The 22,491-nt window shown below is 53.9% G+C and overlaps 6 protein-coding genes across 6 annotated transcripts; 2 read left to right on the top strand and 4 right to left on the bottom strand.

The window, feature by feature from the left end:
- Positions 1-621: 621 nt before the first annotated feature.
- On the bottom strand, positions 622-2,993 carry CMQ_6357 (uncharacterized protein; the record flags this gene model as incomplete). Its single annotated transcript, XM_014315422.1, has 2 exons — positions 622-2,275; positions 2,332-2,993. 2 exons carry the CDS (start codon positions 2,991-2,993, stop codon positions 622-624), a joined length of 2,316 nt encoding a protein of 771 aa, XP_014170897.1.
- A 1,664-nt stretch (positions 2,994-4,657) lies between these two features.
- On the bottom strand, positions 4,658-6,229 carry CMQ_6342 (efflux pump antibiotic resistance protein; the record flags this gene model as incomplete). Its single annotated transcript, XM_014315407.1, has 3 exons — positions 4,658-4,701; positions 4,766-5,912; positions 5,969-6,229. 3 exons carry the CDS (start codon positions 6,227-6,229, stop codon positions 4,658-4,660), a joined length of 1,452 nt encoding a protein of 483 aa, XP_014170882.1.
- Positions 6,230-6,601: 372 nt separating this feature from the next.
- On the top strand, positions 6,602-8,716 carry CMQ_6070 (c6 zinc finger domain containing protein; the record flags this gene model as incomplete). Its single annotated transcript, XM_014315135.1, has 1 exon — positions 6,602-8,716. One exon carries the CDS (start codon positions 6,602-6,604, stop codon positions 8,714-8,716), a length of 2,115 nt encoding a protein of 704 aa, XP_014170610.1.
- A 127-nt stretch (positions 8,717-8,843) lies between these two features.
- On the top strand, positions 8,844-9,851 carry CMQ_5946 (sorbitol dehydrogenase; the record flags this gene model as incomplete). Its single annotated transcript, XM_014315011.1, has 2 exons — positions 8,844-8,876; positions 8,946-9,851. 2 exons carry the CDS (start codon positions 8,844-8,846, stop codon positions 9,849-9,851), a joined length of 939 nt encoding a protein of 312 aa, XP_014170486.1.
- Positions 9,852-10,012: 161 nt separating this feature from the next.
- CMQ_6022 (hsp20 alpha crystallin family protein) lies at positions 10,013-11,929 on the bottom strand (the record flags this gene model as incomplete). Its single annotated transcript, XM_014315087.1, has 1 exon — positions 10,013-11,929. The coding sequence occupies one exon, from the start codon at positions 11,927-11,929 to the stop codon at positions 10,013-10,015; it is 1,917 nt and encodes a 638-aa protein (XP_014170562.1).
- Positions 11,930-13,044: 1,115 nt separating this feature from the next.
- Positions 13,045-15,491, bottom strand: CMQ_6385 (hlh transcription factor; the record flags this gene model as incomplete). The annotated part of the gene is made up of 2 exons (XM_014315450.1): positions 13,045-14,802; positions 14,859-15,491. The coding sequence occupies 2 exons, from the start codon at positions 15,489-15,491 to the stop codon at positions 13,045-13,047; spliced, it is 2,391 nt and encodes a 796-aa protein (XP_014170925.1).
- Positions 15,492-22,491: the final 7,000 nt, after the last annotated feature.

Below are 22,491 nucleotides of genomic sequence, written 5' to 3'. Positions count from 1 at the left end.
TGTCAGCCTCTTTTGGAAGCGTTGTTTCTTGCAGGATGACAGCCCGTTGTGGTCCTGTCTGAGAAAAGAGGGTGCTTTTGGCTTTGTTGTTACGTTTTCGGCGAGCTAGTAATATCCCTGTTGTCAGTGGCAACACCTGCTTCACTAGCGGCGAGCCAGCACGGTGGGGCGAGATCGGATGAGTCAGCTCTGCAGGCAGCCGTTGGGTGGGACTCGAGCACATGACTACTGGCTCACCACCTTTTGGCAGAATACCAACGTCATATCGCAGGCCCCGCGTTTGAGTTGGGCATGATGCCAGGCGAAAGCTCTGCGATACAATATTAATGCTATCATCGTTATTAAATAAGAAACTAGGTAAACTATTGTCAACATCATCGTAAGTCGTTATACTCGTATATGGCGGCCGCATCAAGGCTGGCCCCATGTATATGTGATATTGGGTTCTTGCCAAGGATCAATCGTAATCATTGTCCGCATAAACTTCCGCAGAAGTTCATTGAATCCATCCATAACTTTGTCGTAAACACCATTCACCCTGATATGCCTATGCTTCTGTGGTCATTCCCTTACGATAAAAGCTCGAACGACAGTTCTCCACCATTGATTATCAGGCTCTGTCTAGCCCATAATACGTCCATATCGCACACGCTTCACGGCCGGAAGTTCGCCACGCTCGCCTCCGTCGTCGTGCGCAGCGTTCAGCTCTCGCTTCGCCAAGAGTGGCGAGCGCAGCAGTGCCTGCCGCTTCGGTAGCTGCACAGAAGCCTGGTCAAAGTCGAGCTGCATCATCCGGCCGGCCTCTTTGTTCCACGCGAGGTTGGCCGGACGCACATCTTCGTTGCACAGGCCCGCGGCCCTAAGCTCGGCCGTCGTGCGATTCGCCTCTGGCTCCCAGTCCATGTCGTGCGGCAGCGGCGGCCCGGCATACGACAGCAGCATCAGGTGTGGCACGCGGGCCAAACTGTGCAGCGGCAGCGGCCGCTCGAGGTCGACAAGACCGAGGAAGACGGGAAGGAGGCGGCCTTGGTAGGCAGCCATGGCCGTGTAGACATCCGCCTCGCCCTCGAGAACGTGGCGGTGAGGGGCCTGGACGCCCTTGGCGACAAAGGTGTAGCCATAGCCGATGACGGCGAGTTTGAAGAGAACGCCGTATGCGCCAAAGAATCCCCACTTCTCGAGGCATTCGCAGTCCTTGTCCATGTTCTGGGCCAGCTGGGCCACGATGCGTCCACGTACCTCTGCGGCCGTGAGCGGGTGGCCTTCTTGTTGCAGCTGTTGTGACTGTTGTGGCCTTGCTGCTCGATGTAGCGCCACGTTTGGGCAGCGAGAGTCGAGAGGTGCGCCGATACAAAGGCCGTGGAGACATGCCTGGGTGCAGTAGGGCAGCGTTGGCAGCTCAATTGTAAAGGGTGTGCTTGCCGTTTTTGTGCTGTCTGAGGTATGCGTGGAGTGCGAGGACTCTGAGAGATACGAGGAGCGCGGCCGTTTTGTGCTTTCGCCGCGAGAACCTTTGCCACCGCTGCCAGCACGACCGTTGTCCTCGCCAGAGTCCTTATCCTTGTTGGGTGGGTCTAGTGCCGGTGGTAGGAGAGCCATTGTCGAGATAGGCACCACTTCGTCGTACGGTGCTGGCCATCTCTTGAGGTCTTTTTCGCGAGCATCAATCCAAGACATGGGCCTTATAACTGACTTTACAGCTAGCATGCAAAGGCTTGCAAGATATACCAAAGCCGTCTGGTGCGGTTTTCGGAAGATGACGGCCAGATTCCCTGCATCGTCGTTGCCTTGGTGCGTTATCTGTTCTGGGACAGACGAAACGGGAAAGACAGACCAAAAGTAGTAAAGGGTTTGGGGGTCGTCTTCGAGGACACGGAGGAAGATGAAACCATCGCCCGACGCCACGTACCCGAATTCGAGGCCTGAAGCAATCATGTAGTGGTAGGCCTGGCAGATAACACGGGCAACAAATATGTCTTCGGTTTCCAGCTCTTGCTCTTCGTTGATGGTTGGTGCAGTACGCGATACGTTGGCTGGTAGAGGAGCAGCTACAGTACTGGACTCTGTACTAGATGTCTTTCCCATCTGCCGTACTGCTTGGATAAAGAAGTCTTCCTTTGGAGGCCTTGAGAGAACGGTGCAGAGTTTTTGGGCAGGCAGCTTGTGCGCGGCCTTGTACTCGCCGACGAGTACATGTACAAGACTTCCGTCATGATTGTAGCCGACACACCAGCGGTCGGGGACGTCTGCCTGTGACGGCTCTCCTAGGCCAAGGCTGAGTCCGAAGGCGTTGTTTCTTGTCCCTGTCTTTTTCGCATCCGTCCAAGATACTCGGTCACAACACGCGCGGCTGGCTTTTCGATGGCAGTGCGGATAAACGACCGCAAGTCCTGCTCGTCGGCAGGTCCGGGACCCATGTCGCGGCCAACACCCACGACGTCGGTCAACGCAGGGAACAACGGTTCGTCGCCAAACGTGGTAGCCAGCGTCTCGAACAAGGCCGGCTGGACATTGTGAAAGTCCCACGGCCGCAGCCGCTTGGGATAGAACTTGGCGCTGACACTTGTCGTCGTGTTGGCCGACCCTGCCGTCTTGGATACCGCCGTCACGGCCGGTTCGATGCAAAAGGTTCGGAACAAGATCTCCTCCGTATTGCGCACGTAGTCGACGAAGCAGGATGGCTTCTCTCGTCGCTCCTGTAGGTCTGCGCGTGCCTTTTCCTGTTCAGCCTGTGCCTTTTCTTTCTCTGCACGTGCATTCTCTTGGTCTGCACGTATCCTCTCCAAGTCTGCGCGTTTCTTTTCTTTCTCTGCGTGTACCTTTTCCTTCTCTGCGTGTGCCTTCTCCTGGTCTGCACGTATCTTCTCCAGGTCTGCGCATAACTTTTCTTTCTCTGCACGTACCTGCGCTTGCTCTGCGCGTATCTGTACTTGCTCTGCGCGTGCCTCGGCCGCCTCGACCAGACGCAGCAGCTCCTCGTAGCTCGGTGGCATGGCGAAAGGTCGGGTGGAGGCTGAGTGAGGCTTTTGCAAGGTCTGTAGAATGGTTGCTGAGGTTAGGCAAGCAGTGTTAGGCTTAGTCATACTTATTCATGCTAGTTTAGTCAGCTGCGAGGGTGTTTATACAAGAGCTCCTCGACGAAGTACGAATTACAAAGTACGGAGTACGAAGTTCGGCGCCCCTCGCACAACCCCACTAGCTACGGCAGGGGGATAATTCATCTTCATTTCACTTCACTTCCTGACAGTTTGGTAGCAGCTCTTCTTAAGTCAAAACCACTAGAATCGGCACCAGCGTCAAGCACCAGCTGATTTCATCCAATTTTTTTCCAATCCCTGCCTCCTACTCCTCTGCCTCATGGACTCACTTGAACAACAACTGGTCTCATTCGCTAACGCCTGCTCTAACTACGTTTTCCTCAAACTACTCACCCTATAAGAGCTCATGCACTTGCATCAGAAGTTGCAAGCGCGCGTCTCTATCAACGGCCGACTATCCTATTGATTGGCTAGAGCATAAACGGGCTTTTACCGCCGCAGTCCGCCGCTAGAGACAATCCAGCTCGATTCGATGCGCTTTTAGAGCTGCTATGGGACGATCCACAACCTCCTAGTACACCCCAGGCAAAGTGTTTTGGTTCAAGGACCTGGACCAGCCTGGGTCGATCCGCCAGAGCCCGTGGGACATGGGACGCGACGGCGGCTTCTGCGACCTTACCCGGCCGGCCACAGAGACAGCATACGAGTCTGTGCGCCACGGTGACATGTACGAGCTTGCCACGGCGGATGCGGAGAACCATCCCCCCCTAAGTCCTATCCGATCCGCCCTCGTCCTTGATTGATGGTATTTCGTCGTATTTAGTGGACCTCTTGCTTTACTTATTCCCTAAGGTGCGCGTAAAGTCTTTTGCCTATTTAGGACAATATCGCTACATGCCAGACGTTGCCGGTGCAAATAATCTTGTGCATCGTGAAAATATAGATTGAAGACGTCTTTATTAGGGACTAAATATAATTGAGACGAAAATTCGACTCGAAGCGCGCTGGAATCAAACAACTTATTTGATTCTTGCGTATCTTAGTATTTGGAAATTATATCAGCAACCACGACTAAGACGTATTCTTCGACGTCCTGTAGGAGGGGTAGAAAGCCACAAATTGTTTATGCTACGAAATGCTTGGTTGTTGATTGCTTCAAAGCTGCGAAGCTGCTAATGGTTTGATATATCAAGATCTCTTCTTGGACTGTGTCGTAGACGGAAACTATGACAAGTGAACAGACTTCCTTTGGAGTGTTTATGAAGACGTTGCTTATTCGGACGTATGGCAGAACCTCGTTGGCAGTTGGGCACTTATACCAAAGTCGGCTGCTCCTCCGAGCCGTCACTAGACCCCAAGCCACCGCCAACAGTCTTCCTTCCCACACGAGTAAGGATAACAAACGTAATGCAGGCGAGGATGCAGGCAGAACCAGCGGTAGCTGCAGCGATGGCGAACGGGATCCGAAGGCCGTCCATGTATGCAAGCAAGATTCCGTGGATCTGGTCTGCAGGAAACACTTTGCGGATATCAGACACGCCTGTCGCAATGACCGTGGCCGAATCAACGCCCGGGGCCTTGACAGCCAGCGATTTTAGCATCTTGTTGACAAAGGCACATTACGCGGCAGACAGGAGGATGGCGCCGGAGATTGTCTCTGAAACTGCAGTAAGAAGGAGACTGTCAGTACGGAAATGCTAGACAGGTTCTGGACACCAAAAACTCACATATAATGATGGCCGTCATAATGGCAATATCCTCAGCTTTGGCCTGGGTCTGGGCATTGATGACGGGAAGCTGGAAGGGAAAACCGAGCGCAAAGCCGGCAAGGAGCTGGTAGCCGACCTGCTTGCCCAGGGAAGAGCCAATGTCATAGGTAATCATCAGCCCGATCGCAGTGGCGGCGACAGCTGCGCAAAAGGCCATGACCAACGCCGTATACGAGACGAAGTACTTGACGGTCATACCGAGAATAACGATAGCGACACTAGTGGTCAGGATCAGCGGCAGGCTGCGTACGCCGGATGCCGTTGGGCTGAGGTTGTGGATGCTCTGAAAGTAGACGGGAAGGTAGTAGACAGTCGTGAAGTAGGCGCCGATTAAGAGGAAGGCCCACAATGAGTTGAACCACACGACGCGCTGCTTCATGATGCGTGACGGCATCATGGCCCGCTCGCCCGCATATATCTCCCAGGCCACGAAAACGGCAGTGATGAGCACAAAGCCCACGAGCAAGCCAATCACCTTGGACGAATTCCACGGCTCGGTCTGCCCACCGTACTGCATAGCTATGATATAGGCGATGATAGCCGCCAAGGCCAGAGCGGTGCCCACAGGGTCCATCTGCAGCAGCTTCTCCTGCCAGCTGGCCTCGGCAGGCTTATACCATGCAGGTGTGCGGTAGAAGATGAAGACAAGAAAGGCCGATAGCCCGCCAATGGGCAGATTGATGTAGAAGCACCAGCGCCAGGTGACATGGCCGGTAAAAGCGCCACCAATAAGAGGTCCGACTACAGATGCGAGGCCGAAACAGAGGCCGAAGATTCCGACAAAGACAGGCCTCCTCTCGGGTCGTGCTGCAAAGGCGATCAGCGTATAGGTTCCGGAGCTGACACCAGCGGCACCCACACCAGCAATAGCTCGCCCGATAATCAGGGCCTTGGACGTAGGTGCTACGCCGCAAATCAGACTGCCGACTTCGAAAATGAAAATGGCGGCGAGGTAGGTAAATTTGAGAGAGAAGTACTTGAAGGCCTTGCCCCACGAGGACTGGAAACCACCACTCGTCACGAAAAAGGCTGAGCCGTACCAGGCGATGTCGTTGAGGCTGTGGAAGTCATCGGTGATCTTGGGGACGGCCGTCGCAATGATTGTCTGGGAAAATTGTCAAAGAACTGATCAATCAATTGTCTTTGATTGTTTTGACTCACCATATCCAGGGCGACTAGGAACATGCTCATGGCCAGGGCCACGACGATAAAGGCAAGTGCTGCGCCTGAGGGATAGTCGTCCGCATCCAACGCGGGAGAAGGCCTAGCAGCCCCAGAAAAATCACTGCCGACCTTAGGATTCTCCTCCTTTTTTTCATTCATCGTGTGGTCGGAAATCATGTCGGGCACGTGTTCTTCCTTATATGATGCTGTGTCATGCTCGAAAGGCTCTGTGGGGGCTTGCGTTAAATAAGATTCCATTTTTTGTATTCAAAGAGAGACAGAGTCAGCATCAGAATCAGAATCAGAGTCTGGTCTGGCCTGGTATCTCTTGTTCTTCTTGTGGGAAGCTTCATTGCTTAGAAAAGCAAACACTTATACGCCCACTTCCTTGTCGTAGACTTTGCGCTGCCCGGATTTAAGTGGGCCAGCTGTCAAGAGTCCGGAAGTAGTGGCTCCACCGCCGCTCTTTCTTACGTCCGCTACGGGCTTACAGCCGGCCCTAGTCGTCGATCTTCAAGAATTGCGGGTCTCTCCCATATAATGCATCTTCAGATCTCTGGGCCATCTCCCCGGTTTCACCCTCTTTCTTGCGCGCGCATGGTTCACCAAAGTGGCGCTCGATATAACGCTATGCCTCACTTCGTTCATTGCGCCAGGACGGCGCATAGCAGCAGCAACATCGACACAGGACGTAGCCTGAAGAGGCAGAAGACGCGCAAGGGAACGCGGAGCTGTTGGGCATGCAAACGGCGCAAGATGAAATGCACGTATGCAAGTCCCGCTAACGACGTATGCATTGGGTGCACCCGGCGCTGCCTGGACTGCATCAGCCAGGAGTTCCCGGATCAGGACCCCGGGCCGTCGTCCAAAAGCCGGATGGTAGGATACCGCATCGGCCGGCTGGAATCCATGATCCAGCAGCTGGCTGAGCAAGTCACTGGCCGTGTCGCTTCTTCCGGCTTGTCATCGACCGTGGCCAAAATCAGCATTCCAGTACCACCTTCTATGACGCAGTCCAAGCACCAGACGCTCTCACAAGAATTGCTTGCGGCCTATCCGTCAGCCACAGACCTTCATATCATCGGCAGCACCTGTGACAACCTTTCGCTCAACCTGCTGCAGAAATTTGCGGCGCAGTCCAACTTGCTCCAAACGGGAGTGACACTAGAGTTGATGAATCTGTGGGGGGAGCAACAACAACAACTGTACACGGCAGAAACACATCCGGTCCTCATCGCCCGACAGATGCTCCTGCTCGCCGGGGTTCTACAGCATATGCCTGCTACGGAATCCGCAAGGAGTCACAGCAGCAGATACCAGCAGCTAGGCGAGTTGTCCCAGCCGCCGCGGACGCTGGCGAGACGACTAGCAGAGGCAGCCACGACGCTGGTGACGGCGCACGACAAGTTCACTACCAATACCCTCGAGGGCCTTGATTGCATCTGGCTCGAGGCCGTATATCATGAACACAATGGCAACCTCCGCCATTCCTGGCTGGCATGCCGGAGGGCCATCTCTGCAGTGCACGTAATGGGATTTCACGGACGCCAGTATCCCCGGATGGCATCACCGAGATCGATCCTACCGCAACCCAATGGTGTAGAGGCAGACCTGCAGCAGATATGGTTCCGCCTCGTGCACAGCGAGCTCGCGTTATGCTTGGCGCTAGAGATGCCGCCCTCGGCCTCTTGCCCAGATGAAGCCTTCACATCCGTGGCATATTCAGTCACAAAAGAGGACAATAATGCATGTACAAGCAAGCTCGAGAGGAAGCATGCCGCAATAGCCAGCCACTTTCTCAAGCAGAGAGAACATGAACCTGACTTTACAGACTTGGATGCCGCGCATCAGATTTGTATGGAGCTGGAAGAAGCCGCGAGCACGATGTCGAGCGAATGGTGGAGCACACCCAACCTAGCCGATCACGCAGGGGGTGAGACTGACGACGACAATCATCTGTTTGGAGCCGTGATGAAGCTCCGGGCACAAATATTCCACTTCCACCTTCTTCTGCTCGCTGAGCTCCCATGCATGCTACAGGCAACATGCGGTGAGCCGACCATCAATACCACCACTGCTAACGAGCATCGTCATCACCACCATAATTGCTTCCTTGGTAGCAGTCGCAACATCTGCATTAAAGCTAGCCGCGACCTACTGCACCGTTTCCTCCGTCTTCGGTCCTGCAAGCGCACCGCTAGCTACTTCCGGCTCTTGGAATCCTATGCGTGGCATGCCGCCGCGACTTTGCTGCTCGCCCTTCTTCTCGACGGCTTCCATACGACAACGACTACGTCCTTGGGACGTCCCGACCACCAGCAGCAACTCTCGGATCGCGCCCTAGCCTCCAAGGCGATGGAGAAAGTGCAGCTTGCAGGAGACGAGGACGAAGACGTGCTGTTCCGATTGCTTGCGCTCGAGGCCAGCGGGACTGTGATTGCTGTGACATACCGTAAGCCGAGTGGAGCGTCCTTGGGGAATAGCGACGCTCTTGTGCTGTCCATCCCGTTTGTTGGCCTTGTTTCTATCACACCACAGGCTCAGAACGGGAGCGCATTAAGCGAGGACTGTTCAATCCTTTCTGGGACTACGGGCTGCTTTGATGTCGCTCCTGACGACGAAACGGGACCGCAGGACTCTGATGACGATAGTGAGGAAGAGGAGGAGGATGACCTGATGAAAGCCATGAATCTACGGCGTAGTGCAAAATGGGCAATTGCGCATTATATGCTGCGGCCGGCTTAAGCAACGATCAGGAGATGTTTGCTAGCATGTATTGGGGCGTTCAAGATATCTTACGTGGAACCCACCGATGCGGAGAAAGTCTCTATCCCCGCATTCCACTTCAGTTCTAGCACGTATCCGACGATATATGGCCACATCGCCACCTCCAGATTTTCGTAGTGTTTCCTCGATACATTTACATACTCAACTAGTTCATATCATATCTTTCTTTGCAATTGGGAATTCACAGTTACCGTTCTTCGCCACGACGATCGCAAGCGCCAAATACTCTCTCACTTCCCTGTTAAAGGGTAGACCCTATCGACAGGCCATCGCAAACGCCACCCGCTCTTTCTCCAGCGGAAGTCCTCTCTGGGGACAGCTGGACGCTAAACGTATCATTGTCACTGGTGGTTCTCAGGGCATTGGCGAGAGCGTCGTCCGCGCCTATGCTGCCGAGGGTGCTACCGTCGTCTCCATGGACGTCAAAGACGCAGTAGGCATCAAGGTCGCCGAAGAGTCCACCGCTGCTGGGCCAGGCACGGTCACGTACAAGACGCTGGACATTACCAGCAAGAGCGCAGTCACTTCTGCCTTTGCTGCCGCAGCAGAGGAACTTGGGGGCCTTGATGTTCTTGTCCATGTCGCCGGCATCCACAAGCATGCTCCTTCCGACGATTCGCCCGAGGACTTTATTGAGCTGATCACCAAGATCAATATCTGGGGAACCCTCTTCACCAACGCGGCGGCCTACCAACTCATGAAGAAGGGTGGCCAGGGCGGCGCTATCATCAACTTCGGCTCTGAGGCCGGCCTTACATCGGAAGTGTCGAATGCATACTATGGCATGACCAAAGGCGCTGTACACACCTGGACACGTAGTGTGGCCAGGGAATGGAGGCCCGCTGGCGTGGGAGTCAATGCCGTTTTGCCGTATGTAGCCACGCCCATGTACTACGGCTTTCGCGATGCGTTGAGCCCGGAGCAATTGAAAGAGCACATGAAATTGCTCAAGGAGCAGTTTCCGTTGGGTGGAAACTTGGGCGACCCGGCAAAGGACTTGGTTCCTGTTATGGTCTTCTTGGCTAGCGATGCATCCCATTGGATGACTGGGCAACTGTTCCCCGTTGATGGTGGTTTTATTGCTCTCCGCTAGATGCGTTTCGAGTCGTTATTTATTTCTGATTCATTTCTGAACTGTCTGGCGCTGTGATAGCCTATATGTTTTACAATCTTCTGACCTAAAACGCCACTGCGGGGACTTGCTTACTAAGCTGCTAGCACCGCCTTTAGTGGTAATTGTTGAAAATGCGCGACCTATTCAATGTCCACCTTGCGCACCTCCGTCCAGCCCTTCTCCACGATCGGCACGTTCACAATCAGCAGACCGTTCTCCATGCGAGCAGCAATGTTGCTTGCGTCGACGTCCTCGCGGGCCACCTGCTCCGGGACACTGGTCGCAGCCGCGGCGTCAGACTCGTTGCTCGAACCGGCGGCAGCCGCACTCGAAGCTGGGTATGGCGGCGGCTTCTCCGAGAAGGGCGGCAGGCACAGTTTCCGGTGGAAGAAGCCGACGCGACGCTCTGCGCTGACCAGACTCTGCTGGAAGGCCTCGTCACCCGGCCGGTAGATCACGCCCGCAATCGACAGCGTCTTCCGGTCGGCGTCCCAGTGCACGCCCACATCCTCCTTCTTGGCGCCCGGGAGGGCCACGTGCAGCACCCAGCCGTTGTCGCCGTGGAAGAGATCGACCGGCGGTGAGAAGGCTTCCGGCTCGGCTGCCGTCTGGTCGTCGTTGCCACCGGCAGCGCCTTTCTTGTTGTTGTTGTTGTTGTTGTCGTTGCCGTTGCTGGTGTCATCGCCAGCGCCACCAAAGTAGGCGCGCAGGTTGCGGGCCAGCGGGTGGCCAGCAAATGCTTGCAGGAGCGGTGCCAAGGCAGGCGGGAGCGTGAAGCCGTTGCCAGCTGGACCCCGGGCGCCACCGTGGCCATTGGCAAAGTCAAAGGGAAAGCCGGAAGGAGCACCGCCCATGCTGCCACGGCCTCCCGGACCTCCCGGACCACCAAAGCGGTTGTGCTGGAAGAAGGGGCCTCCAGGGCCGAAGCCGGCCGAAAAGAAGTCACCGCGAGGGTCACGACCGCGAGGACCATGACCAAAGCCGCCGAATCCAAAGCCGCCAGGGCCACCAGGACCTCCTGGACCCCCAGGACCTCCAGGGCCACCGTGACGTCCTCGGCCACCGTGACCACGGCCACCACGACGACGGTGGCGACCATGTTCGGGAGCGTTCTTCTGCTCGCCACTGCGGGCATCAGCAGCAGCGGCACCGGCACCAGCACCAGCAGCTGCAGACGCAGTAGCACTGGCAGCACCGGCATCCGACGTAGCCTCGCGCACTGTAGTCGTGCTAGGGGTGTTCGGGCCATCGACCGTGCTGATATCCTCCTCCTCGGGATCGCTGCTGCCCGATGACGAGGATGAGTCTGACTCGTTGCCGGAGAGGTCCCGCTTCTCGTCGGCAGTATAATCACCGCCACGGCGACCCCAATGATGGTCGTGGTCATGGGAGTCGTGATGATCGTGACGGTCGTGGTGGTCATGATAGCCATGATAACCGTGACGGTCATGCCGGCCAGCGGCGCGGCGGTCGCTGTCGTAGACGTCACCGTAGTCGGACGGATGGCGATCGAAGCCACGTGATCCATGGGGCCCAAAGGCGCCGTAGTGCTCGTCGTGACGACGACCACCATGATGACGGCCACCATGACGACGGCTGCCGTGCCAGTCACCGGACCAGGCACCACCACCGGGGGGGCCTTGGCCCCAGGGACCAGCCATCATCCAGTCTGAGCCCCAGGGGCCGCGGCCCCAAGGACCAGAGAAGTCTGAGTGTTCCTCGCCGGCAGAATCGGGACCGCCACGAGGACCACCACGAGGACCACGGCGACCGTGGCAGCCATGAGGCCCAGGAGGCGGTGGAGGGCCGTGAGGGCCAGGCGGTGGAGGGGCGTCATGCGGACCCGGAGGTCCATGCGAGCCAGGAGGACCAGGAGGAGGAGGAGGAGGACGGAAGGCAAGCGGAGGACCGTCCGGACGGGGAAACCCAGACACGTTGTTGAAAGGATGAGGCGGCGGTGGAGGCGGAGGACCGTCGGTGCCGGCATGGTCGACGCCCTCGCCAGGACCACCGGCGGAAGCCCAGAATGACGACTGGGACGAAGGGTTCCAGGCCATGATTGCTGGATGCAGAAGTCGAAGATGATGGATGGGCAGAAGATATGAGAGAAGAAGAGTCACAGAGAAAGATGACGAGCTATGGGAAATGGAGATGAACAGAAAGGATCGCAATGGGAAGAGAGACGGGGGTAGCTCGCAATTATATAGACGGTGGCACGATCAGGCAGCGAGCTGCAGCATCTTGCGTGTCTGTCGGACAGCAGCTGACGCCACTTTGGCACCCCGTCGATAAGGCTGTGACGGCGGGCCCGTTGTAGAGTTTCGCCTTGGCATTATGGCCGAGAGACTCCAGGCAGCCAGTTTCGCAAGCGGGCCCAGGCCTACGTCACAAAAGGCAGACAGCCACACTCGTCGTCGCTCCTGCCGCATTTGGACGGGATCACATAAAAGTACAGTTTTTTTTTTTCCCTTGTCTTTTTCGGCCGCCTCGTCTCTCTTTTCTCTCTCCTTCTCCTTCCTTCTCTTTCTTCCTTCTCTTTTTCCACAGCGTCACGGGCAGCACCCAGATCTTCGCCTTCCTCAGGCTGGCCACGCGTTCGTCGGGCACGGAGTGCTGTAGCGAGTACGCGTGGCTCTGCGCACCGTCCTGCCAGCCCAGCTGATGGCGCAACCGGCTGGGCTCCCTCGCCCTAGCCGGCCAAATACTGGGGAACTTCTGGGTCTTGCTCGGCACAAGTTGCAGGGGTTGCAGAGCCTTGACGCTAAACTGCTCGCCACTGTGGCCCGCATTCTAGCAATTGGCTGCCTCCAGTCTCTAGGCTGCTGGTACTGTAACCGGAAAATTACTTATCTCTGGCTTGCTAAATCGTCCTTGTAAAACTAGCTACGGGTATCTATACATACATTTCATGACTGTAACATTACTACCCAAAGTAAAAGAAGCTCTGTCTTGCTTAGGTATAACAAGAAAAGTTAATGTAACTAAACATCCTGCCATGTCTGCCAAAAGCTAAATCACCCCGTCTGCCTCCGCACCGTAAATTAATCCTCATAGGAACGCCTGCTGTCTATCGCTCCAGATTCCCTTTTGTGCTAGTAGCTTTTTCTCCGTTCGCTCGCCTTCGCCACCGCCTCTCTTCTTGAAATGCGTCTTCTGCCAGCCGTAGCTTCTTCTATGAGGCGCCTTCTGCCAGCTGCAGCTTCTTCTCAGCTTCTTCCGCCCTTTTGGTCGCGTTTGCCAGCTCCTGCTGAAGGTGCTTGATGTAGTCGATCGCCATCTCCACCGTGCTCGCCTTGCTATTGGGTCCGCTATCGCCGCCACCAGTGCCGTTGTTGCCGTTGACCCCCTTGGTCGCCGCCTTGTTGTCAGACTCCCCGTCGTCGCTCCCCTTGCCTTCCTTGCCCTCCTTGGGTGGCGGCCGTGGCAGAAGTGCGGCAATCTCTTGAAGCGCCATGTTGATTCGATTCCGTCTGCCCTGCTCGGCAATCTTGTGCGACGTCCGCTTTGACGTTAGATTCGTCGACAGCTCGCTTGGGTATGACACGCCCGGCACCATGTTACCCTCCAGGATGTTCTGGTAGTTGGACTTTGTCGCCAGCAACCGTGATGCATGATCCTCCGTCACCGACACGCCTCCCGGAAGCAGCGGCTTGATGCTGGGCGAGATCCGGGGCCGCAGGGCCGGGGACACCTGGATCGAGCTGACACTGCCTCGCTTCTTCGAGTTCCTAGGGAGCATCTGCGGTGTCCGCCGTTGTGATTGGGCCGACAAATTAGGCGTCGTACCGGCCGTTGGCGTGTCCGAATTGCCGCCAGGCAGCAGCTGGGGACTCTGACTGGCCGACACGGTTGCGGTAATAGAGCCTGCTGGCTTGGTAAATGCAGGCGACGGCAGGTGCTGGAAGTTGGACGTCGGAGCTGAAACGGCGTTGAGAGACGGCGATGCCGTTGTCGGAATTATTGGCGTGTTGTGTATGCTGGGTGGCAGTGCCCGTGGGTTCTGGAAGTTCATGCTAAGTGACTCTGGCAGCTCGAAGCTCTCAATGTGGTCGTTGACGCCAGACGATGTAGATGCACAACCGCCAAGACTGCCGCTGCCGGGCATGTCTTGACCGCTGTCTACGCGGTCTGATGACGCCTTGTGCGATGTCTGCTGGGGTGATGCTAGCCTCATGAGTGAAGCAGGCGTTGCGGGCGAGGGGAAACCGCTTGGCATGGACACGGCGGCGATTGATGCCGTGATCGGGACGCCAGACGACGTGGCAAGTATATGGCCTGGCACGGCCGCGTGGCTGTGACTGTGGTTTTGCGGGTGGAGGTACGGCGATGGCCTTGCAGACCGCGACTGTGGTATCGGAGGGGGCGGCATATCCGTCAGGGTCTCGGGCGACACAGAGTCGTTCTCCGAGTCTGTGGCCCCCGTGGATGACGACGAAGGGCCGGGCTGCAAAGCCGCAGCCGTGAGATGTAGATGTTGAGAGAAACGATGGCCTTGCTGGGCGATGACCGGAGACGACAGTACCTCGTTCTCCAGCGACTCGGCCAGCTGGTCGAGGACTTGCGCGTTGATCACCGGCGTTGTTGATGTTTTCTTCCGCTGCGGCTTGGTGATGGGTGACTGGCGCACGTTGGTCTTTCTTGACTTGGGCGCATTGTTCTTCCTAGCCTTCTTTGCCAGGTCGCCAGACACAGGGGCAGCAGACGAAGAGGTCGGACCCGGCGCAGGCAGCGGCTCCAAGTCCATGTCTATCGGTGAGGTGCCCGCTGTGGAGAGGCGAGGATCAAAGACCGATGCGTGGTCTGCTTGGGCGTGAAGGGCTGGTGACGTAAGGGGACTGAAGTAAGCTCCGGACATGGTAAACTGGCTGTCGATGGGAAACTGCGTCTCCAGCGGCGTCACAGCAGGCGATACGAGGGGAGAAAAGGACATCTGCGGACATTAGCCAAATACAAACCAAAAGCATCCGTCAATGAGGGTCTACCCACATCTTGCTGTTCTTTCAGGTGGTGATACCGCTCGTAGATAGCCTGCTGCTGGTTCTGTTGTGGCTGACCCATCTGTTGGTGCATCTGCTTCTGGTGGTGTTGTTCCGGGCTGGCGAAAAACTGATTGCCCGCCTGCAGCTCCAGGCTCTGCGGCGTCGGCGGCACGATCTGGTTGTGGCCGGTAAAGAAGACAACATTATGTCCTTCGAGCTGGCGTTGCTGCTGCTGCATGCGCTGCTGCTGCAGAAACTGGATCTGGGCGTCGATCTCGGAGATGGCTTCCGTTGGCGTCGGCGGCGGCATCATAACGGCGGGAATCGACGAGTGAGCTACTGTGCTGGACACGGCGGGTGGCATGGAGATGTGGAGGTTGCCAGGGCCGTTCGACGGCTGCGAGAGCATAGTTGACGCATGTTCGGCACCGGCCATGTGCGTGTCCAGATCCTTTGACTGCGACATCAGATGTTGGTCGTGGGCATTTGCGTTCTGAAACTCGGGAAAGTCGAACTGCAGGCTGTCGGCCAAGTTGTTCATGCCGCTCATGCCGTTCATATCGAGAAATTGCTGAAAGTCTTCATCCGGCCCAGGGTGCAGCCCATGGCCCTGGCCGTTCCACCCCGTGGAGTCCATCATCGCTCGACGTAGAGGGACTGGTGAGCGGTCCGGTAGCGACTGGATGCGATCGCAGACAGAAGATAAATCGGACAACAATCAGTCGCTCGGTTGGTTTGATAACGAATAGGCGACCGGGTGCCGGCAGGTGGTGGCAGGTGAAGGCGCAACCAAGGAAAATCGTAAATCAGACTCGAGGTAAGATTTCGGGACAAAAGGCGCTTCGGCCCAGATACAGACCACCGAGTCCTGACAGTGCGGACTCAATCGCACTGCGCACAGGCCTGATCGTCTTTTTGCTTCGATTTATTGCTATGTGTATGCTGTCTCGGAAAATGCCATCGTTTGTGCGGCAGGCCGTCTGCTTTGTGTTGCAAGAAAGTGTGTGTTTTTGGAGTCTTTGTTTGGGACGACTTCCTGCTGCGGGTGAGATAGGGATGGTTTACGGAGTAATTTGTATTAGACATACTTCAGAAGCCCGAGAAAGAGGCAGGTACGGAATACAGAGAGCTAGAAAAAAAAACTGGCGGCGGTTGAGGAAGGTGGGGTTCAACCTTTGGTGGATCGTTCTTTTACACAGCGCTAGAATTTAGTCGTAGATGGCCTGTGCGCTCTGGCCATATCAACGGGTGTGAGGTTGGTTCTCATCTGACGCTAACTAATGCTAAGGACTTGTTCTGCACGAGTGGTGGGGGGCAAATTCAAAGATTTATCTGGCCAGTTTCTGACCTGTCAGGCACTCAATACTCCGTACATGCTCGGAAAGAATCGACTACCGTAAGATACAAGCCCGTGGACGGGGGGGTTCAATCGTGGTGTCGCTACTTCTCGCTGCTCTCTATTCTTGGGCGGTAATATCTAACGAGTATGTTTCGTTGCAGTTAATGAGTAAACTGCCTCGGATTTGCAACTTTGCCACAGGTCGCAAACGACAGTTCGACAGCATCCGGGGCACCGTCCGAAGTAGTGGTGTTGTTGACAGCGCATGCGACGTGTTACTATGTATGCTTCTTGCAAGGTAGCATTCACTCCCTCAGCGTCGTCCCATCCTGTCCTGCTGTCTTCCGGTATCTTTCCGGGGCAGCTCCTGCTCCAGATTCTGGCCCACATAACCCCTATCCCCCCCACTCGCCAGTAACCCCCCGTTCTACTCTGTATATTATTACGAAAAATATCTTCTGCAAGTAAGCTAGGATCTATTGCTGTCTCGGCCCCGGCTATCTGCGCTTCTCCCTGGTCTTTTCCGTTGTTTCTGCGGGCATTACAACGAAGTGCCTGGATGGCTGTACTATGTAGGTTAGCCAGACCTACCATCCACTGCATTCGTTGCGAGTATACGCCGGTTATGAATTTGGACGTGCAGCTTCCGTAGCTCCAGCTGCAGCAGTCCCGATAACCGATCCGACACCGTGTCGGCTAATGGAAAAAGTCGCAGGACTGGCAGCATGCCAGCCTACCTACGCGTACTGCAGGCGTGCTTCTTGTGCATAATCCTAACGAGATCGAGGCAAATGGCGCAGAAAGTAGCCCACGCCAATGCAGGCGGCAACCGCACGCACAGCTGAATTGTGATCCAATCTGTCTGCTGATTTGCCCGAGAACTTGCGGCGAGATGCAGTAACCAGTTCCGTCCAGTAGAGAGCGTGCCGGGCTCTTGAAGAAGCTAGACCCATCGCTGAAGCATATTGAGGGGTCATCATGCATTTTATGCTCACATTACGAAGTATGAACTTAACCAGCACGAATTTAATATGCCCTGCGTAAGATAGGATACAATAGGATTCAAGCTTTTGCATCTTGAGTAGCCTTAGGAGGCATATCGATTAGTCTTCGCGCAACGAGACTTTCCCGGTCCGAGGCAGTACGCACAGGCAGTGGGGTGTTGTGCACGCCAGCCTACAATGGCGGGGATGATAACGACATGTGTGTATTCGTGAGCGGCGCCATACAAACAGTCCTGACCGAGGTCTCGAATAGGGAACCATTCGATATTTGCCCAACACAACCCGACACGAAAAAATAAGCGCAAGCGGAAGCAATAAAGAAGTAGCTTGAAGTCATTCCACCATTGACGGACATGAAAAAATGCGTCGGCCGGGAATCGAACCCGGGGCCTGTCGATGGCAACGACAGATTTTACCACTAAACCACCGACGCTACTGTTTCTTGCTACTTTGACCCGCAAATTCTGTAAGGTAATGCGTGATGCACACTCCTAACAGAGGAGCACCCAAACCCTTTACGACGTATTACTCCGTATGTGGGAAGGCAATGAATGCATAAGGCCTAGGCAGGACTTTGACGCTTCACGTGGCAGCCCCATTTCTTATGTCAACCAGAGTAGAACAATTTATGTCTTCTATCAGCACTTACGCAAACACATATGTATAATACCCTCTTCTCTCTTCTTATCAAAATATGTAAGAAGCAGCCTCCAAAAGAAACAAGCAAAATCGCCGGCTAAACCAACTATGTTTTCCTATGCGTCCGCATGTCTTTTCTCTCTCCCTTCGGACCAGCTATCTCCTACCTGCCCTCTCAACGAAGGAAGATACCTTACGGTACCCATCTTTGTATGCAGATACGTAGGCAGTTCGTAATTTTGTGCGGACATCCTCTTCTTATCCCACGCACATTTTTTTCCCTTCTTTACATAAAAGCTCAAAAGATTATTACTTCAACGTTTTATCGTGTTAGAGGCTCAGAAGGGCGGCGAGAGAAGAGACGACGAGAGAGGGAATATACTAAGGAGCAAATAATAACAAAATGGTTTGCCTCGATTGTTGAGGGACAAGTGAAAGGATCTAGATAGTTGACAACAAGTGTATAATAAAATCCTTCTTCCTCGAGAAAAGAAGGAAGAAGGTAAGCACCTCTGCCACACAAATCATACCTGACATTCAGTTTAGTCGTGACATGTATGATCTACTTCACCTACCGTCAATTCATTCTTCCAGTCTCCGTCTTACCTCAACCAATACTTCTCAGGTCCCTTTCACCTTGCCATGAATCTATTAGATGGTACTGTAGTATGTATCTGACACCAGCTTAACCATGACCTATACAATTTGCTTCAACCATCGCCATCTAAATCTTCCACTCTTCATCTTTCCTCAGCCATTACTCTACATATACCTTCCATCTTGCCATAAATCCACCAAACGGTATTGCAACACCCACTCTTGCTTTTTTTCTATTGAGTGGTTGTTCTCGGTTTGGTGGAACTAAGCACTAGGTGGAATGATTCACTAAGCTCCAAAATCGTATGGACGACATGCTTCTCTACCACATCCTGAACGTTCCAACTGCACAAGGAATACAATGGCGGTTCGAAGAGCCCCCCCCGCAATCTCTCGGTCGGTCCCACACCAGCAATGCTCACTTTCACAGCCGTCGCCAAAATCAAAAACCTGAAACGCCTAGAGCAAGTCATTAGAGCTGTTCCTGTAAACGCGAATGCTGTTTGGATCGTCTTCAATTGCCAGATGTGGGTTCAAAAAGCCTTGGCTGATGTCGTGAAGGATCATGGGTGCGTGGGTACGAATGCGATTCCGGAAACTTGGGCCGTACTTCATCAGCAATGCACAATGTTCTCAGATCCGATTCGGCAGATGCGAATTGTAAACCAACTTCTTTCAAATCCGGGGCCGATGCAGAGCTTTATGCCCACATAGAAAGGAACCAGTTGCTAGTGCATCTTGGGTCTGGGATAGAAAGTAGTGAAGCATTAGGGGGAAATATATGCAAGCGTTACGAAGAGACAGGGCCCGTACGCATGAAGCGCGAGCGCCCGTTTTAGTGGTTTTTCAATGCACTAGATTCCCCGAACAAAGAGCAAATATTTCTAATGGTCCTGAAGGTTCAGTGTCCTCCCTACTCAAAGTCCATCACAGTAAAGCTTTCTCCACAGATCATCCATCTTTTTTTCTTGCGGTTGTTCCATCAGAGACCTCCCAATATCCTCCACCCACCCTTCCAAATAGTGCGTATTAATCGTTGTGGTGTACTCCCAATACCATGGATACCAGCCAGCCATCTCCCAATCCACAATTCCTACTACTTTCCCATCCTTCACCAAAATATTACTCGGACTAATATCCCCATGCGTGAATACAGTATCCATCTTCCTTTCCTCTGATTCTCTATGCATCCTGATCAGTTCCTGGATCTCCGCTTTCAAATCTGGGTCTGTGAAACAGTCTGCATTCGAGACTCCGTTCCTAAGGAAGAGGTTGAACTCCATCTCGTTCAAAAAGGACCCATTCCTTTGTCCCCTGCGGCGTTCCATATTCGATAATCGTGCAATCTCCCCCCATCAGCGGCACACACAGCCCCACTTGCGATCCTCTTTCCGGCAGGCTTCTTGAGCGTCCTCAGTTCCTCGAAAAAACTTGATAATTGTGCCATTAACTGTCTTTCTCTGTTCTTGTTGCATCGCTCCAAATATCACCCAAAGGTTGCCCGTCAATCTTTTCCATAACAATATAAGTCACACCAGTTTTGTCATCTCGAAACGCGCAATGCGGTTTCGGGGTAGGAATGTTAGGTGCAAAGGAAGCTAGGAAAAGTAGAGCTGAGGCTTCGGAAAGGTGGACTGTGCGGCCATATTTCACGAGTTTGGTTGATGATAGATATATGATTGAGGTGTTGGGGTGTCGTCGGGACGGTATATGTCGAGAAATAGCAATCTGTAAAACGGTTACCCAGCGGTTGAAGGGATTATCGTTGTAGCTGTTTGTCCAGGTTTCATATACAGTTGAGGGGGAGGAGGAGTTTGGTTGATTTAACTTGCGCATGGTGCTTGACAAGCATTGGAGTTTAGGTGTGGAGATAAGCGACCTGGTTATTGTTGTCAAGTAGTATCCCAGGGGTGTTTGGACGTTTGAATGTTGCCCCAGAAGTGAGTCCGTCGATTGGCTAGTACTATTTGTATGGAGTTCAAGTGCATTAGTCATGCCATTTCCATACTCAATTTTTAACAAAGCCAACAACGGAGTATCCAGGCTACTAAACTTCTCCACCAACTCTAGGATAACGGCACTGAAAAGGTAAAACAAAAACAATATAAAACGGCAGGTGAAGTTCCTGGAGCATGTTGCAAGAAGCAGCCAAGCTGTGAATTTTGACCACTAAAACACCGGCGCTTTTGAAAGGGAGGAATTTGTGACCTTGGGCTGTATCAAGTACGGAGAGGAGTGGGAGACGGCAGTTCAAGTCTATCACGCTGCACACTCAACAGCTGACCGTCGACGCATGTGTTAAATGACCTCTTCGTCTAACAGGTAATCCTTCACGACATCTTCCGCCCATGCAGAGCCTACCAGACGGTACCTGCCCTCCAACTCGCCGCCTGGCTGCCGTTTGGGCGAGAGGGCCACTAGATCGATCCCCATATCACATCAGCTTGTCATCGTCACATATATCAGCATGGCTAATACTCAAACACCCAATGCTGTTCAGTATGAAAAAGCCGCCCAAACCCGCGTATTTAGTGGGGGATTTCATGCACGTCGACATAGCTCGGAAGCATCTAATCACAACAATGCACACACTCACTGGGAACCCATGATTTGACAAGTACTCTCCTAAAGGAGGCATGCTGCTGCTGCCTGTCCCCTCGTCCCCCGTCCGGTTCGTCTCGGTGAAAATTACCCTACCACGCGATGACTGCTGGCCTCGCCCGTTGTCTTGCGGTCCCTCTCAGACCTCTTTAAACAGCTTAGCCATCCGCAGCGTCCGCCCCGACTTGGACCTCCCCTGGAGCAAGAGCACGGTAGGCGTTTCTCCTGCGCTTCCTCCACCTTTGCCCTAGCAGCTAGCCGCCCATGCCCGGCAGCAGTTCAAAGGTATATCTTCCTCTTACCCTATCGAAGTACAAGCTTGTCTAGCCAGCTGCGAATCTTGTCCAGGCTAGACACGTCATGGCTCGTCGTGCAGTCGTCGCCGTCCTCGACCCAGGGGGTAAGGTCCTAGAATATTTTGATCAGGGAAATTCTTGTACAAATGGGTGTAGCGAAAATGAAGAAAGGAGAGAATCAGTAGTATTATACCTGCCGTGGGTGTGAGAGTGAGAAAAATGCACTTTACATTTACTCTGTATTCCATAATACACGCAATCGAATTTCACAGCAGGTCGACAAATCCCCACAAGCTGACACAGTAAGATATACGACGTAAGGCGTAGTCTACTCCGTACTATTAGCGGGGAAGGCCATCCCCACGGGGATTACGGAACCGTGACAGGGGTGGCTCTAATAACTTGTTTTTGTATCTTAAAATAATTGCGGAAGCGCTGTAATACCGCTGAGAACAACTAGGCATTGAACAACGCTGTTGCCTTTACCTAGTCTAAAGATGCACTCGCAATTTCAACTTCGCCATATCAATCATCAGCTATCAGACATCCGTTCACTACGTCGTAACACGCTCTGTCGTCTCGTCCTGGATCGCCAGGCAAGCGGATCACTCTCGTTGCAATTTAAATGTCAAAAATACAGATCAATGTCGCACTACTGACAGGTGCATTGCTATTTGAATGTAGCAGCTCCTTAACTTAAGCAAACTATAGATTAGCACGCAGCACAGGCTGAAGACACACAAACTAACCACTAGACAGTAATTCTAAGGGCGCTGCTTGCAATAGAAAGGAGGCCAATGGAGCGTTTAGATACCCTTAAGCAGTCGGGCTAAGAAGACGGTGTTGCCTCGAAATAGGAAGGTAGAAAGGAGGGGTGATTGGTCATGGTGTGAGGAAGGGTAGTGCGACCCCTCCTCCCCTCTCCCTGAATACCTTCCTGATTAATTCAATAACCTATTTTATGATCGTCGAGATCACTACCTTTCGCTTTATCTTCCCGTTGGTGTGTGTGGATTAGATCAAATTCTTTACTCGAGAACACGAGCTGACGACGACCCCCACAGATACGTCGAAGTTCTGGAAAACACCCTAGTTCGCACTAGTAGCCACCGTGCACAAGCTCTACATAACCTCCACTAATAATCTCTCCTCGACGCCATACAG

The sequence above is a fragment of the Grosmannia clavigera genome, assembly GCF_000143105.1.
Source record: "Grosmannia clavigera kw1407 unplaced genomic scaffold GCSC_167, whole genome shotgun sequence".
NCBI classification, from domain to species: domain Eukaryota; kingdom Fungi; phylum Ascomycota; class Sordariomycetes; order Ophiostomatales; family Ophiostomataceae; genus Leptographium; species Leptographium clavigerum.
Note: the sequence above shows the minus strand (reverse complement) of the source record. Positions and strands in the feature narration are given on the sequence as shown.